This window comes from Homarus americanus, unplaced genomic scaffold (assembly GCF_018991925.1).
Source record: "Homarus americanus isolate GMGI-L3 unplaced genomic scaffold, GMGI_Hamer_2.0 scaffold39675, whole genome shotgun sequence".
NCBI classification, from domain to species: Eukaryota; Metazoa; Arthropoda; class Malacostraca; order Decapoda; family Nephropidae; genus Homarus; species Homarus americanus.
In genome coordinates, this window is record NW_024736071.1 from 5,336,941 (window position 1) to 5,355,265 (window position 18,325).

At 42.5% G+C, this 18,325-nt stretch overlaps 1 protein-coding gene across 2 annotated transcripts; it reads left to right on the plus strand.

The window, feature by feature from the left end:
- On the plus strand, positions 1 to 15,331 carry LOC121871753 (carbohydrate sulfotransferase 11-like). 2 transcript variants are annotated; one of them, XM_042374181.1, is made up of 6 exons: positions 1 to 63; positions 3,219 to 3,554; positions 9,204 to 9,253; positions 9,643 to 9,908; positions 12,047 to 12,178; positions 14,667 to 15,331. In XM_042374181.1, exons 2-6 carry the CDS (start codon positions 3,487 to 3,489, stop codon positions 15,168 to 15,170), a joined length of 1,020 nt encoding a protein of 339 aa, XP_042230115.1. In that variant the 5' UTR covers positions 1 to 63; positions 3,219 to 3,486; the 3' UTR covers positions 15,171 to 15,331. The 2 variants fall into 2 exon arrangements, with proteins under 2 accessions (XP_042230115.1, XP_042230116.1); XM_042374182.1 differs by lacking the exon at positions 3,219 to 3,554.
- The last annotated feature ends 2,994 nt before the right edge of the window (positions 15,332 to 18,325 follow it).

The window sequence follows — 18,325 nt, forward strand, 5'->3', positions numbered from 1 at the left end:
CTGCAGCCGTGACGCAGGTAACAGCTAGTGACTGATTACTGTAACCTCCCTCTCCCTCACTTGGTAAGTATTGCATTAAGCGTCTGACCAAGAAGAGAATTCAAACCTTATGTAATGTTTTATTTGGAAACTGAGGCTGTATCCTTTGTAACATTACGATAATTTATACTGTAATTATTTTTATTTTTTATTTGTGTTATGATTTATGTTTCAATTGCCTGGGTATAATTTTTTTTATTTATAACGGTGTAATTTTTACAATCAATGAAAACAATATTATTGTTTAAGTTATAATTACTTAACGAAACGGGTTTTCTAAGCACCACTCACCCAGTAACTGTGAACGTCTACGTGTGCTTTATCTTTTGATGAAACAAGTGTCAGTAGCGGTAACACATATCATGTGAGATCAACTCCTGTTATCTCACCTCGCACCTAGAGGAAAAGGCAGCACATGTGATTACCTGCGTTAATTACCACTGTCTCCTATAATCTGGCGTCAGTGGCGTCATTTAATGTCACAATTCCTGTCACCTAACGCCTACATTATATATATATATATATATATATATATATATATATATATATATATATATATATATATATATATATATATATATATATATATATATATATATATATATATATACACACACACAGGGAAAGGGGAAACAATGGAGAACCTTAGCTTTCGTCTTTATTCAAGACATCTTCAGAGGCAACTGAATTACAAAGACTGAGAGAGAGCTTATGTAGACCTTACAAAAAAAAACATGGTCAGGTAAAAAAAAAATATGACATCCACCAATCCACACACCAACCACACAGCAAACATGAGAAGAGATTATAAGAACGGGCGACATAACTAGTCATGACACGTCAGGCAAAAAATATGAGACCCACTAATCATCTATCATACATCTACCTTACATGATTTCAAAGCATTTTTAACCTTGGGCCACTGACAAATAAATTTGTGTAACATATTATCAGTTTTGTACTGACCATTTCTCTTATCAAATTTGCTTCTACTAGAAGTCTTTCTGTGACATGATGATTTATACACGTCTAAACTGTTTTCCCAATCTATGGGATGATTATTGTTCCTTATATGAACGAACAGTGCACTGCTTTCAGATGCTGTTCTAATATTGCACTTGTGCTGTTTAATTCTGAGTTGCGATGCTTTCCCAGTCTGACCCACATAATTTCCATTACAATTGCTACATGGAATACAGTAAACACTTCCATTTACATTCAAGGTTGGTTTATTCTTAATTAATATATTAGTAATAGTTGAGTCATACTTAAAAACAACATTAATGTTTACTAATTTGTCCCGTTAGTTCAGTCCCTTAAATTATTAGAACAGCATCTGAAAGTATTCCAGAGGAGAGATATTCATGGAGCTTGTAGTTAATTTCTAAAGCAAAATCAATCGTTCTGCATGATGGCTTGGCGAGTTTGTGATTCTGTCCCTTCGTGTTGGTGGTGCGTGACATCACAAAGATATGTCCCGAGTTCACGTTTTCCATCACTTTCAGGATTTTGAAAGTTTGTGAGATCTGACCTGTTGTTTCTTATCTGAAGGGTTGTTAGTCCTAAGGCTCCTGGATAAGCGAAGTGATATAGTTCCTGTATACAGTAATCCAGACTGGGAATTACTGTACGTGACATTTATACAGTTGAAGGAGCATTTTCCACTTATTGCGTCACCTTCAGCGAATGACCTATCACAATGTTACTTCCTTTGACAAATAAGAACATAAGAACAAAAGAAAATAAGAAGTATGCAATAGGCCGGTTGTCCTGTGCATGGCAGCTCCTGTCTAGAGTTACTATCACTCTCTATCATCCATGAATCTATCTAGCCTCCTTTTAAAATTTTCCAGTGTTCCAGCACTTACTACAAAGTTGGTAAGCTTGTTTCACTCGTCCACCACCTAGTTGTGAACCAGTGCCTTCCTATCTCCCTCCTAAACTTATCCAACTTAACTCCGTTGTTTGTTATCGCCGCGACCACAGGCTGCGTATACATGGTTCAGGGTGGTTTGCATTTCACGATGAGTTTTAGTATGTATAAGAATATCAACAGCATAGCTGATTGTGATATTGCTGGGGTTGTCTGGTATTAAATTTAATAATGCATTCATAAGAACATTGAACAAAGTGGGGCTAAGTACTCCACCTTGAGGGGTACCAAGTTGCATATCTTTAACTTCACTTTTGTAACCCTGAAACAGTGCAGCAGCCCTTCTGTTGGTTAGGTAACCACATATCCAGTGTAACAGCCTATCTCCTATATCCATTTTGGCTAGTTTGTACAATATCGGTTGCCTATTGGCAATATCAAATGCAGCTTTTAGGTCAAGAAATGTGGTGTACTGTGCCTTTCATCACCATACACAGTTAGGAATGTGGTGATGTAATTATGTAGACCTTTACCAAGCCAGATGTGGCGGCTGGGGGGGTGTTTACCACCGGGAGTGTCATCGCCACTGGGGTGAGTGCTGGCGTCTGCTGCCTTACCCGAGCAAAGATTAAGGAGGTGTGGGAGGTGTTTACGGACAAGAGGTCCTGATTCTGCTAAATGTATGGTTTAAAGAGTGGCGTGGCCGCCTGGACTCCAGGAGATTGCCCTCAAGTGAAGCTGTGAGGACCAGTCCTCTGCTAGCAGTGGCAAACACCGACTGCCAATCCTGGCCGAGTTTTGTGATGGAACACGATCCTACTGGGGACTGACCTGACTGTTCCCAGGCGACCTCACCTCGGTACCTTCTTAACCGCTCATAATCCACTGATCGAAAGTCTGGGACTCTGACCATATTTTCATTGTTTTTCGTTTCCCAATTGTCATTGTTTTTCGTTTCCCATGTATCGTGGAGGTCAGCACTTGAGGATTGTCCTCTGTAACAACTCTTAATTATCCACCACAGGCAAGTTAGGAAATGTCTAATGATTTTCTTCCCTCCTACAGTCCTTCTTTCTTCAGCTGTCGAATCTATTAATATTGGGGAAATTTGGACTCATCTCTCTTCCTTCCTCAATAAACCGTGATTTGCTTACCTATACCAGTGCATGTTGATGTCGTTAATTTTGTATAGAAGTTGTTAAATACGACACTTCTGGTCTCCTTTACTGGACTGAGTTTGTGTTGTAACTTAGCTTGAAGGAATCGTGGGTGTAACAATTAGTAATCAAATATCTTTACTTTCAAGGATGTGTCTGTGGAGGAGGAGGCAGTGTGTTCCGTGTAATGTAAGCATAACCTAAAGTAGGAACACACTGACACAGTATTGACGGAAGATTCGTGAGTGGACAGCAACAAGCAAGAACAAACAACAAATGTCTCACAGGAAACAAACATAATAAAGACAATAACAAGCATAAAGGAACAACAATTAAAAAGAATATATCTAAAAAAAAACCATTGTGTGCAGTGAAGGTAGTGACTATCTGGCACAACAAGGAACACCAACAGTAGCCATGTTTGGATGGAAACCTCTAGTTAAAATTTTCGTGTGCATATTGATCTTGCTGATAACTGCGATGCTGTGAGTACCATCGATTTCTTTCCTATTTTGTTCATCTTTCAATATTCTTGTGTAGATTAATATTCTTAAGACACCACTAACCTTTACTTTTTTACAATAATTCTTGTGTTACACTTACTGACTACCTACAGTAGCTTAGCTTACACTGTCCAGAACTTACCTACCTGACGACCAGCTCATACATCATGGTGACCCCAGGCTGTCTCCTCCTCCCACGCCCTTTCATCATCTGGAATACCCAAAACTTAACAGTCCCATTATCTACAACAAGGGGACGTATTTAGTACATATATGAAGACATTACTTGTGAAAGGAAATATTGTAAAATATGCAACGGGAATGTGTTACTCTTGATCGAGGTTCTACTTGTCTGAGAAACACATCTCAACGAAATAAATATTGGGATAACCTGAAGAATAAACACCCCAGAATATTTCACCCTAACGCTAGCTTAACCTAACCTAATCTAACCTAATCTAACCTAACCTCACCTCACCTAACCCAATCTAGCCTAAGCTAACCTAACGCCGGGGCGCTCCTGCTCAACACAATTGTTCAAGGTATTGGATATTTGGACCCATATTCTGGAACGGGGTGGTAATATCGACAATATTTACCAAGATTTTGCCAAGGCTTTTGACAGTGTACCCCACGAAAGGCTGAAAATCAAACTGGAAGGGTACGGAATTCGGGGAAATGTCCTGGCGTGGATGGAAAAATTTCTACATGACCGCAAGCAGTGTGTGGTGATAAATGGCACGAAATCATCATCCATACCTGTCACAAGCAGGGTACCACAGGGCAGTGTATTGGGCCCGCTGTTGTTTGTTTGTTTCATAAATGACATGCCTGACGTTGTACACTCCTCCATGCAAATGTTTGCCGATGACGCCAAGTTATTTCCGGAAATCAAGAACCATGCGGACTGTGAAGAGATGCAGAAGGATCTCTGTGGGCACCAGGAATGGTCGAAGAAATGGCTGCTGAGATTCAATGTCACGAAGTGTAAGAGGATGCTCCTGGGGAGTACCAACGGTAAGGAGGCGTATCATATGTCCCAACGGGATGAAGAAACTGCAATATTTGAGACTGAATGTGAGAAGGACCTAGGTATGTATATTGACAATGAGCTGAAGTTCTTGGGCCATTGCAAGAAGAAGGTAAATCAGGCAAATAAATTATTGGGTCTTATAAGAAGGTCGTTCAGATATCTAGACGATCCGTCCCTCGTAACGATCTTCAAGAGTGAAGTGCTTCCCCATCTGGAGTACTGTCACCCCGTCTGGTCCCCGAGATATGCTAGGGACTGTCAGTTGGCTGAAAATGTTCAAAGGAGGGCCACCAGACTGGTGCCTGCACTTCGGCACCTCAGCTACCCTGAGAGGTTGGAGCGCCTGAACTTGCCTAGCTTATACTACAGACGAGCGAGGGGTTACCTAGTTGAGGTGTTTGAGCATCTCAAGGGGAACTACTCAGTTGAGTGTCCTTACTTGGATCTGGCGGACGCTCGCCCCACAAGGGGTCACAGCTCAAGATTGAAGAAGCCGCAAGTTCAGAAAACTGTGAGGGCAAACTTTTTCGGAGTGAGAGTTGTGAACTCTTGGAACAATCTACCAGAGAGTGTTGTGACGGCACCGAGTGTGAGCTCTTTCAAGAGAAGACTTGACCAACACTGGACCAGGTTCAGGTACATTCAGGAGCCGGTGCATGCCCAGTACTTGACAGAGACGTAACCGATCGCCCAAGCGGCTAACGAGTCGATCATTTGGTGAAGACGATAAAAGAAAAGAAACAGTAACAGACGTGACCGATCGCCCAAGCGGCTAACGAGCCGATCAGTGGTGAAGAGGATAAAAGTAAAAGTAAGCTAACCTAAGCTAACCTTCACCAAACTCATTGGATATTCTGTTATTACTTTTTACTTGGAATCTTATATAAATTGAAGAGATAATCCGATAGAAAGTTCTCATACAGCTGACGCACGTGACAGTCCAGCCAGCGTTTACTGACACGTGGCAGCCGCCGAGGGTCACTTCTTGCCTCACTATTTTTTTTTTGTATCTAAGGTAATTAAAATAATTATTTATGAACTTTTTGATAACATTGTAATACAATATCGCCTCATTAATTACACTTCATCAATAGTCAACCACGAAATAAATTCAGGAGGTTGAAATACGACTGCAGGTGTGCTGGACCACTCTGTCGAAACACCTGCGACATATACCCTGAATTTTAATTTCTAGCTCAAGGATTGGAGTATGTATGTGTGTGTGTGTGTGTGTGTGTGTGTGTGTGTGTGTGTGCGTGCGCGTCTGTGTCTGTATGTGTGTGTGTATAATAATAATAATAATAATAATAAACGGTTTATTAATAGAGTTGCAGCCGGTGGCTGAAAATATACAGACTTACATTTGATTTAGACATAATGATATAATATGCATTGAATACATTTGCAGGGCTGTACAGTACATAAATCAGGAGTTGTTTATTATTTTAACAATAGATGGGATGGTGCTGTTCTTATATCTATCGGTGCGGGCTCTTATGGGCTGAATTTTGTTGTAGTGACGGACTGCGCAAGTTGGGTGTGGGTGTGTGTGTGTGTGTGTGTGTGTGTGTGTGTGTGTGTGTGTGTGTGTGTGTGTGCCCATATGTGCGTGTGTATGTGCGTGTGTGCCCATATGTGCGTGTGTATGTGTGTGTGTGTGTGTGTATGTGTGTGTGTGTATGTGTGTGTGTGTGTGTGTACAGCGTGATGCAATGCATTGAGTGTGGCAGCTTATGTTAGTGTTAAGGTGCAAGCACTGCTTGCTCCCTCTTGCTTTCAGCTGCCGCTGCTGGCTAGTCCTCGTGGCGAACAGGGAAGCAACTTGCAGAAGTCTTCACCATCAAGACTCCTGCTGTGCCTCCTCGTGGCAACACACGGTAACTGGGTGCCTCGTGGGCCCAGGCTAGACCAGCAGGGGATCTCGGAGCAGTAATGGGCCCCAGAGGGACGGCGCATAGAACCACCAGCATGTGGACACGTCCTGGCGCTTACCAACCGCTGCCCTGCTGGCTTGCGGATTAACCTTGGTAGGTATAAAGCTACAGGAGTAAACCCAAAAGAAAAATCTCCGGAGCCGCCCCGCATCAGGCAGACATGTTTGCAGAGCTTCAGTAAAACCCCAATGGCGGTATAGGTGGAAGAGGTGACCAACAACTACACCAGCAGATAAAGGCAATGCATGATGGACAGGCTACTAAGGTGAAGCCCAACAAACTGGGCTATCGGCAGCCCAATGCAACTCTCCCACTCCCCAGTCGTTGCAAGTGCTTGCACCACTGGATCAGGAAAATGGAGAGCCAAGATGTGTGGTTGCAGCCTGCGCCCCTTCCTCACCACAAAAATTAACTCACGCACAGCCATCATCCAGCTCCTCATACTCCTAATCATCATCAAAACCCCTATACCCCCAAAAGTCCTATGGCGACGGACAAGTGGCGAAGGGGACAGGCAGAGATGACTGCAGGAAGTCTTTAGTCACAACTCTGCACATGAGCGGCATCGATAAGATGGTCCGTTTATGCACTGGGATCTAGGCAACAGTGCAATCCGGTGCTGTCTTTTCAATTGAGCAGCCCTTTCGAGGAGCCACTCTGCTCACCCTACATGAGGAGGGGGCTAGAAATGGTGCTCTAAACATAGCCTGCCTAAAGAACCAACCTGACTTGGCAACTGCACCCAGTAAGGTCATCCTTATGTGGTCGAAAACACAATCATAATCACAGATCCGTCAGCCCTCAGTGAGTCAAGACGCCCTCCCAACCTCACTTCACCGGGATTTATCAGCAAAACATTCAAGTCATCAGTGCAATGATTGGTTACCAAACAGTGATCCGATAGTGTATACCAAGGAGAAGCACCAAAACAAGCGTGGTTCACAGCAGTGTAATAACAGACCATGGGCACTTTGTTGGTCACCTTCAAAGTATCAGTGACAAGGACCACCACAGTGTTTACATATGCCGTGGGTACTGTGTCGGCGACCCCTAAAGAGCCAGAGACAAGGACTATTAGTAAACTCAATATTGTCTCAAAGAAATTAAAAGTTATTTCTTATTTGAAAAGAGTCACAGTTTACTAATCTAGAAGATTACTTGCCATTTTATTTTGCACGGGGATTTGCTATACCAAGTTTAACTATTCCCAATATTGTGTTAATTTTGGCAGTGATATTTTTTTTTCTTAATATAAGTCAGTATCTTCCATGTTTGCCATTGTACAAAATATACCTACACGTAGGACATTTCAGTAACTCCGGTAACTATTAAACCTCAGGTTCCAGATTCATCAGTTTAGTGTTTGCACATAAGGTTTGTAACATGGGTAGATATATGTACTGTATAGGATGTATTCTGCGAGACTAGTCAGTTCCTCGTAGAAGCTCGGATGGTGGTGACCGAGCGATGTATTACCCCGTCTCATAGACAGAAGCCTTTATATAAATATGGGCTAATACATTAGTGTTATATAATTATACAGAAGACAACCCCACCCTAGTCGCTCACACTGAACGTGACCTACAAGAGATCCTGAACACCTACGCAGATGCGTATGCACACTTTGGCCTCGAGGTGAATGTACATAAGATTCAGCAGACTCTCTTTCAGCCTGCCCCTGGCTCACCCACACCTCCACCATCCATCCAGCTTAACGGTATTACCATCTCTAATGTTACCCACTTTCAGTATCTTGGCTCCCACCTGTCCACCACCACGGACATCAATGAAGAGATTCAACATTGGATCAGATGTGCATCTCAAGCCTTTGGCAGACTCCATACCCGTGTCTTCAGCTGTAGGGCATTGAAATTATCTACAAAGTTACACGTATATTGAGCAGTGGTCCTTCCCACCCTACTCTATGGCAGCAAGATATGGGTCACATACAGGAGGCTCCTCAAGGCACTTGAAAACTTCCACCAATGTAGACTACGTTCCATCGTCCGAGTTTGCTGGGAAGAAAAGACAACAAATGCCAGTATTCTCGCTGACACCAACTGTAGGAGCATCGAGGCTACCAGTATCCATGAACAACTATGCTGGACTGGCCATGTTACCCACATGGATGACAGTAGACTGCCAAAGCAGCTACCTTACAGTCACCTAACGAATAGTAAACGTAACGCTGGCGGGCAACTGGAAAGGTATAAGGATAGTCTTAAGACAAACCTGAAAAGTGCCAAATCGACCCCCTCACCTGGGAGACGATTACTCCGCACCGTAAATCTTGGAGGAGCACCACACAAGAGGGTGTCAATACTTTCGAGTTAGCCCGACTGCATACAGAGGAAGACAGCACCAACGCCGGAAAGACTCTGCCGCTTCCCCTCCCGCCCTATGTAGCCCTCCACACGTGCAACATCTGTTGACGGCCCTGCCGGTCCCGTATTGGCCTCTCGAGTTACCTCAGAGCTCACCAACGTTTTGACATTCTTAATAACTCATATCATTGACTCATAACTGGATGATCGTCATACTCGATTTCGAGTGACAGCAAAGTAGTAGTAGTAGTAGTGGTAGTGTGTAACTCACATATTATTATTTGAAATATATAACACGTACAAGTCAAAAGCCAACAAAAATAATTGTCTTTTTTTGCAGGTACATGTCGCCCCACCTTAACGCCTACCACATTCAACCGTTTCTTTGGGGTAAGTGTTGAGGTCAAGCAGGATGTAGAGGTTGAGGTCAAGCAGGATGTAGAGGTTGAGGTCAGGCAGGATGTTGAGTTGAGGTCAGGCAGGATGCTGAGGTTGAGGTCAGAGGTCAGGCAGGATGTTGAAGTTGAGGTCAGGCAAGATGATGTGTGCTAGTCTTGTTTATTACTGTGTGTGAGTCTTGGTAAAGCTAAACTCATTTAATTTAAACTTCAATAAACGTTACCGAGTTAACAGTTCAATACGATATTATTAAGGTTACATGAGCTTCCTTTTGCCATTAACAAGAATCATCAACATCTTTGCGCTACTGTAATGAGACTCGACATTATTTGTTTATTTAGAAAGTCAGGTTACTATATAATACCCTTGTCTTTCTACAGGTGAATCTTGGGTATTGGCCAGGCAGCCACAAGATGACGTCCTCTCGCTTCATAGGCAGTCCATCACCTCGCTGGGGGAGGTCAAGGGGGAGGATAGTACAAGCAGTTGGGAGGCACTACAGAAGGAGAGGAGAGCTGTCGTGCAGGAGGAGTGTGGAAGGATCTCTACTAACTCCAGCCTATTTCAGGTCCTTCAGAAAGACCCAACACTTAAACGCCTCCTGATCGACGACACTCACCAAGCTATCTACTGCTTCGTACCCAAGGTGATGAACACGAGCAGTCTTATTGTAAAGCTCTTAGTAGTGTATTCCCTCCAGTTAGGAATGGTATTAATGTTCACTATGGCTACTGACGCGACCTTTGTTATATATACCCAACACCTGCCGTGATGTAGTGCAACGAACACAGTACTCATAACACCTTGAACCACTAGACACGGCACTCTGTACTCTACCAGAATAAGGTGTGTCTAGTGTTAGTATGACTGCTCAACATATTTTAGTTTATGGGAGAACATTATATTTATCACCAGTGCCACACACACAACCTAACCTAACCAGTGGAAAACATAATCAAATGCATGTATTGATAAGTGAGGAACCTTCTGTAGTTCTGTTGCTTAGTTCTGGTTTAATGTTGCAAATGTAGACAGATTCCAGGATTACTCTTTCGTGTGTGTGTGTGTGTGTGAGCTTTACACTAAATAGAGATAATAACAGCTTAATGATAGTTTCTGTGCATTATATTTTTTGGGGCAACTTCTGACTGGCCATACACGATTATATACGTCATGTGTCTTATTCTCTGCTAGTTGTAGACTAACGCTAGGATTTCATATATGCGTTTGCACTGCGTTTGCGTTAAATTGCCCTGAAAAACGGACACCCTATTTCCATTTCCATGTCTTTCAGTTAGCGGGAAGAGGACAGGAAAGATGGCTCCTATAAGGGCGTTTTTTTCCCAACTGAGAAGATAGGCCCCGGCCCCTCCTCAAAAGTTGACTGGTTGACGTTGCAAATTTTTCCAATTTCGTCCTGAAGTTATGATGTTTTTCTAATTGAGTTTATTCAAAATCGTTGAGATGACCGATTCTGACAAGAAGGACATTTAGCTAAATTATATAAAGATACCTGTACATTCATTATATCAAACACGATCACGTAGGAAGTTTATCAGAAATTGTAAACTCTGGTAGCAAATTCACGCCTTCGGAGGACGCATTTAATACATACTTATATTTACCCACAATAATAAAAAAATTTACTTATCAGTAATACAAAATTATGAAAAAACTAACATTTTAAAAGATCAGAACCACTTGAGATGTTACACGACCGTCAGTAGAGGCGAGAAATATGAAGTTGTTCGCAGTCATATTCCCCGCCTCTGCTGACGGCCGTGTAAATATTTCAATGTGATTTTGATCTTTTAAAATTATGGTTTTCGCATAATGTAGCATAACTGATACTTAATTTGCCTTAGTATGTCTTATTGTGAGTAAAAATAAGTATATATTAAATCCGTCCTCCGAAAGGGTGAATTTGCTACAATTGCGTTTATTTGTTTTTGTTTTTTTACGGGATTAACCCATCAGGGCACAGGCCAATGACCCACGTCAGGGCCTGGGGGCGAGAATAATAATAATAATAATAATAAAGGACCATATACATCAACAAAGATCAATAATGAGAAACGATATAATGTATGTATGTTTTATTGTCAAAATAAGAGAAACAATTAACAGTTGAGACCCTGCAGTTGTGTGTAAATGAGGCAGAAAGTCAGATCATCAACCTGGGACTTGGTCACATGTGGCAGCAGGGTCTACCATTAGACAACACATTATGCTTCCGATATATTCCCAGGCGGTAGTACCTCCCTGTTTGGTTACTACCTACGTGCTCACGTTTGAGATACTGAATGTATGTATCTTTTATATAATTTAGCTGAAGGTCTTTCTCGTCAGAAACGGTCATCCCAACGATTATGAATAAACTCATTTAGAATTACATCTCCACACCATATAACACCACATCTCCACACCATATAACACCACAACTCCACACCAAAATAGTACACACATTAGTCACCACATCTCCACACCATATAATACCACATCTCCACACCAAAATAGTACACACACTAGTCACCACATCTCCACACCATATAATACCACATCTCCACACAACCTCACATTGTTTCATTTTCCCCTTTTTTCCTTTAAGTAAAATTAGAGTAAATTAGTTTGTTTGTGTCAGGTGTCGGTGGCTGAGACAACATTAGCGGCCACTTTAGGACTACTCTATCGACAATTTGTTAGATATAGTTTAAGTTTATATTCTCTCGTTTTTTTTTTCTTTTATACAAAATGAAAAACTCAAATTACTAATTGTTTTCACAGGTTGCCAGTACCACGTGGAAGGTGGTGTGGGCGGAACTAACAGGTCGCGTCAGCATCAGTAAAAAACAGCATGAAACTTTTTCTTGGTTACATTCCTTGTTTAATAATGACATAAGGAAAGAGAACCGCCAGGTAAGTTTACGGTACCCATGTCTAGTCACCACATGTCCACACCATATAGTACCACATCTCCATACGATATGTACTAGGTAGCTATCAAACAGAGAGGTACTACCGCCTGGGAAGATATTAGAAGCATAATGTGTTGTCTAGTGGTAGACCCTGCTGCCATATGTGACCAAGTCCCAGGTTGTTGATCTGACTTTCTGCCTCATTTACACACACGGTCTCAATTGTTGCTCTTTAACAGGGCAACATCTCTTTAACAGGGCAACATCTCTTTAACAGGGCAACATCTCTTTAACAGGGCAACATCTCTTTAACAGGGCAACATCTCTTTAACAGGGCAACATCTCTTTAACAGGGCAACATCTCTTTAACAGGGCAACATCTCTTTAACAGGGTAACATCTCTTTAACAGGGCAACATCTCTTTAACAGGGCAACATCTCTTTAACAGGGCAACATCTCTTTAACAGGGCAACATCTCTTTAACAGGGCAACATCTCTTTAACAGGGCAACATCTCTTTAACAGGGCAACATCTCTTTAACAGGGCAACATCTCTTTAACAGGGCAACATCTCTTTAACAGGGCAACATCTTTAACAGGGCAACATCTTTAACAGGGCAACATCTCTTAACAGGGCAACATCTCTTTAACAGGGCAAACATCTCTTTAACAGGCAACATCTCTTTAACAGGGCAACATCTCTTAACAGGGCAACATCTCCTTTAACAGGGGCAACATCTCTTTAACAGGCAACATCTTTAACAGGGCAACATCTTTAACAGGGCAAACATTCTTTAACAGGGCAACATCTCTTTAACAGGGCAACATCTTTTAACAGGGCAAACATCTCTTTAACAGGGCAACATCTTTTTAACAGGGCAACATCTTTTTAACAGGGCAACATCTTTAATAGGCAAATATCTCTTTAATATAAGCAACACTTCTTTAACAGGGCAACATCTCTTAAATAGGGCAACATCTTTAACAGGGCAACATCTCTTTAACAGGGCAACATCTCTAACAGGGCAACATCTCTTAACAGGGCAACATCTCTTAACATAGCAACATCTCTTTAACAGGGCAACATCTCTTTAACAGGGCAACACTTTAACAGGGCAACATCTTTTAATAGGGCAACATCTCTTTAACAGGGCAACATCTCTTTTAACAGGGCAAGTTTACCCTTAACAGGGCAACATCTCTTTAACAGGGCAACATCTTCACAGGGCAACATCTTCTTTTACAGGGCAACATCTCTTTAACAGGAAGGCCCCTTTAACAGGGCAACATCTCTTTAACAGGGCAACATCTTTAACAGGGCAAATATCTTAACAGGGCACATCTCTTTAACAGGGCAAACATCTTCAACAGGGCAACATCTTTTTAACAGGGCAACATTTCTTTTAACAGGGCAACATCTCTTTAACAGGGCAACATCTCTTTAACAGGGCAACATCTCTTTAACAGGGCAACATCTCTTTAACAGGGCAACATCTCTTTAACAGGGCAACATCTCTTTAACAGGGCAACATCTCTTTAACAGGGCAACATCTCTTTAACAGGGCAACATCTCTTTAACAGGCAACATCTCTTTAACAGGGCAACATCTCTTTAACAGGGCAACATTCTTTAACAGGGCAACATCTCTTTAACAGGGCAACATCTCTTTAACAGGGCAACATCTCTTTAACAGGGCAACATCTCTTTAACAGGGCAACATCTCTTTAACAGGGCAACATCTCTTTAACAGGGCAACATACGGTATACAGTATAAGTACCGTTTCTTACTCTAATCTGTTCTGTTTTTCCTTTTCATTTCTGTTTTTATTTACGGTGCAAGTTATATTTTCCTTTTCATCCTCCTCCAGTCCCCGATGTGGGTCGGTGACCTGTGCCCCAGTGGGTTAATCTTATTAAAAACCTAGGTCAGGTTAGTATAGAAACCCATCTTACGACCTAGGTGAAATGTTAGTGGTGCGGCAGTAACGCGCGTATCTCTCACGACTACAGAGTATGTCAAAGGTTCGAGCCTCGTGTGAGAAGGGTGTTATCCAGTGTGACCCTCGCTACCAAACATGACAGGTTTCCTCTGGATAACAAAATAATGAAGATCAGACCAACCATCCGAACGGCTAGTGAAGTGATAAGTGATGAGATTATAAATAAAAGTAAAACATAAGGTTAGGTTAGGTTAGGTTTGGTTAGGTTACGTTAGGTTTGGTTAGGTTTGGTTAGGTTTGTTTAGGTTTGGTTAGGTTTGGTTAGGAGCACATTTTACGAGCTGGGAAAAATTACTCTTATATTTGATAGGTTAACTGTAGCAAATATGAGAACTGGAGCATTAATGTCTATTACAGGCAACAAGATGACTTAGCTTGTATGTGAAATCATTATGACTGATCGTTACTTGTTTGTAATCAACCTTGATTTTAAAATAATAGACTGAGCAATAAAGATAAGGTGATATCACTAAACAAACGCCTTTTTCAGAAGTCTGATCTCAAACACAAGGTGTCGTCTTACACCAAATTCCTGGTTGTGCGTCACCCGTTTGAGCGGCTTCTCTCAGCTTACAGAGACAAGATCCTCGTCCCTGACAACAAAAGCTTCCAGAAGGGTGTTCTTTCGTTTGTTAAGAGACATCGCTCAAATGCAACTATTAACGATATCCAGTGGTCAGATTTTGTAACTTACCTCATCGAAGGAGGATACCGACTGAACATCCACTGGATGCCCTACCCGAAGCTCACTTACCTTTGCACCATCGACTACGATTTCATCGCCAAGTATGAGACTCTTGTACAAGATTCCAACGAAATCCTGCGGAGAATAGGAGCCCCCGAGTCTTTGCATTTCCCCGGAAGTCAATCCTCCAATACCAAGTCGCTGTTGGACTCATACATGAAGATGCTTACCAAGGAGCAGATCAAACGTCTCTACACCATATATAAAACAGACTTTACATTCTTCCAATATACTTACAATTTTGAGTGACTCTCCTGGGGTGGGAGGAGGGGGAAGGGGGTTAATAATATGTTAACTGAAGTAGTTTAGATGAAAGGCAGTACAAGGTGAGTTGCTGACTCCCTCGCCCCACCTCCCTGTCTCACCCCACCTCCCTGTCTCACCCCACCTCCCTGTCTCACCCCACCTCCCTGTCTCCCTGTCTCACCCCACCTCCCTGTCTCCCACCTCCTGTCTCGCCCCACCTCCTGTCTACCTCCCTCGCCCCACCTCTGGCCCCACCCCACCTCCTGTCTCCCACCTCCCTGTCTCTGCCCCACCTCCTGTCTCTGCCCACCTCCTGTCTCTCCCCCTCTGCCCCCACCTCCCCTGTCTCGCCCCACCTCCCTGTCTCTCTCCGTCTGTCCCACCTCCTGTCCTGTCCCACCTCCCTGTCTCGTCCCACCTCCCTGTCTCGTCCCACCGTCCCACCTCCCTGTCTCGTCCCACACCTCCCTGTCTCGTCCCACCTCCCTGTCTCTGTCCCACCTCCCTGTCTCGTCCCACCTCCCTGTCTCGTCCCACCTCCCTGTCTCGTCCCACCTCCCTGTCTCGACCCACCTCCCTGTCTCGACCCACCTCCCTGTCTCACCCACCTCCCTCCCTCACATTCAATATACTGTTTACAAAATAAAAGGAAACGACGTGGAATTGTACACTATACGTCACTCGCCACTGCTCATCACTAAACCGGTATACCATGTCCCCGGTGCCTTGATACACCCACAAGTACTTTACTGCCAGGTACAGAACTGCTCATTAAACCCCACCTGATGTGCCATACTTCTAAATCAGCTCTTGGAATACTATATTTTCTTTCAGTTTCTGACGAACATAAAGATATCACTGTACAGTATTAAAACAGTGCAATCTATTGAGGCCGCCATACACCACACGCATAGAATGCCACACTGAATACACCTAATCTTCGTTCAATAACTTTAACATATCCGGTTCTCAGTCCTGGTCCTACATGTTATAAAATAATATTTTGTGAAATTAAGAAATCTCATCTTATCGAAGCTCTCTTTACATCTTTGTTCAGTTTACGACAAATACAGTACTCTGTCATATCTGTTCTTTATCCTCTTCACCAATGATCGACTCGTCAGCCGCTTGGGCGATCGGTCACGTCTCTGGCAAGTACTTGGCATGCACCGGCTCCTGAATGTACCTGAACCTGCTCCAGTGTTGGTCAAGTCTGGTCTTGAAAGAGCTCACACTCGGTGCCGTCACAACACTCTCTGGCAGATTGTTCCAAGAGTTCACAACTCTCACTCCGAAAAAGTTTGCCCTCACAGTTTTCTGGACCTGCGGCTTCCTTCAATTTTGAGCTGTGACCTCTTGTGGGGCAAGTGTCCGCCAGCTCCAAGTAAGGACACCCGACTGAGTAGTGCCCCTTGAGATGCTCAAACACCTCAATTAGATCGCCCCTTGCCCGTCTGTAGTATAAGCTCGGCAAGTTCAGGCGCTCCAATCTCTCAGGGTAGCTGAGGTGCCGAAGTGCAGGCACCAGTCTGGTGGCCCTCCTTTGAACATTTTCAACCAACTGACAGTCCCTAGCATATCTCGGGGACCAGACGGGGTGACAGTACTCCAGATGGTGAAGCACTTCACTCTTTGAAGTAGTAAATTTTTGCGGTCTGTATTTCTCTCGGGTTTACAATCTTCACTGATGATCTAATAATGTTCTCGTGGCCTTATCTTGGACAACTTATGTATATCTTACAAGATTAAACAAAACATAAACGAAGCCAAATTTGTGTAAGCGGCTAAGCCTCTGATAGTATGTACGGGTGCAGTGCTTGCTAGATATTATCAGTAGATTAACTGAGAGGGTTTACCCTGAAATGTTTGTTCATTATATAAGGTAGTTTAATCAGACCATTGATTGTAAGGAAGACTCCCAATATAAACTAATACCAAGCTTGTCATTTATCCATTACAGTTCCCAAGTTATGATCATTTCATTATTTTGGTGTTCAGCCATATGTCAGAAATAACTTTAGTTGATAAACGAGTTTATTCTTCTACACCTTCTAGACTCAGAGCAATGGCTGCCCTAGTGTTTTCCCACGCACAAGGGCGGCCACTTTGGATTTAGCCACCTAGAGGACGACTCTCTTCGTATCTCAAATGTTTATTATTTCATCCTAAAGGTCATTACTCAAGTGTTAGGCATCAGGCACCCAAAAGAACATACGAAAGTTTATAGCAGAGCCAGGACTAATAGTTACAAGCTGGCCAAGTTTTCAAGCAGAACGAATATAAAGACATACAGTACTTCTTCACACAGAGGCTGGTAGACCTATGGAACAGTCTACCGCCCAAGCTGTGGAATCAAGAACAGAATTGGGCTTCAAAATAACCCTTGACAAGACTATAAGAGCAATGGAGGGATCCTACACAGGCCAGTGGCCTCCTTCCCTGGACTAGGGTGACCACTGACCAGTAGGTAAATACGTACCTTGTCAGTGTCCCTAGTAAGTATCCTGTCAGCTTCCCAAGACAGGTAAATACTGTACAAGATTAATGAACATCGTTGTATTAGGAGCGACATTTGTAATTAGCGCCAGAAAGAATACTGTACTCACGATAATATGAGCCAGAGTAGACTTTAGGGAACCAACCAACCAACCATACCGGGTCGGCCAGATTGGCTAGCTCGCGCAAGTGGGCGGAATTTGTGTCGCCACTTCCGTCAATTCTGCATTTTTTACAATTCATTGCTTTTTTTCATGGTTAATTAATAAATTTATCGGTATTTGACAGCCAAAATATCTGTTTTCTTTGGGATTAGACACCCTAATAAGGTCATTTAATACAACAAACAAAAGGATAATGTGTGAAAAAGTTTCCTAGGAAAAAGATGAAAACAGTTACATGAAAATCAATTGGAAAGTTGGTATAAACAAGTCAGTAATCAGCACCACACATTTAACACTTGTTCATTTTCTGAGATCACTGAAATTACCCTGTACTATTTTAAGATGATTTGTGTAAATTATTTAACATGAAAAATACTGAAAAACTATTTAGTGATTTATTTTTTTCGTTCCATAATGACTTATAGTACTTACAGTATATAGAGTTAATTTCAGTCATAAAATGTTCATCTTTATTATCAACCTTGTACAAATGTGATT

Bases quoted from the DNA above. Each gene is read 5' to 3' on its own strand.
- LOC121871753 (XM_042374181.1), top strand. From the start codon at position 3,487: ATGTTTGGATGGAAACCTCTAGTTAAAATTTTCGTGTGCATATTGATC. The intron at 9,254-9,642 runs GTAAGTGTTGAG...GTCTTTCTACAG, and splicing joins CATTCAACCGTTTCTTTGGG to GTGAATCTTGGGTATTGGCC. The intron at 9,909-12,046 runs GTGATGAACACG...TTGTTTTCACAG, and splicing joins TCTACTGCTTCGTACCCAAG to GTTGCCAGTACCACGTGGAA.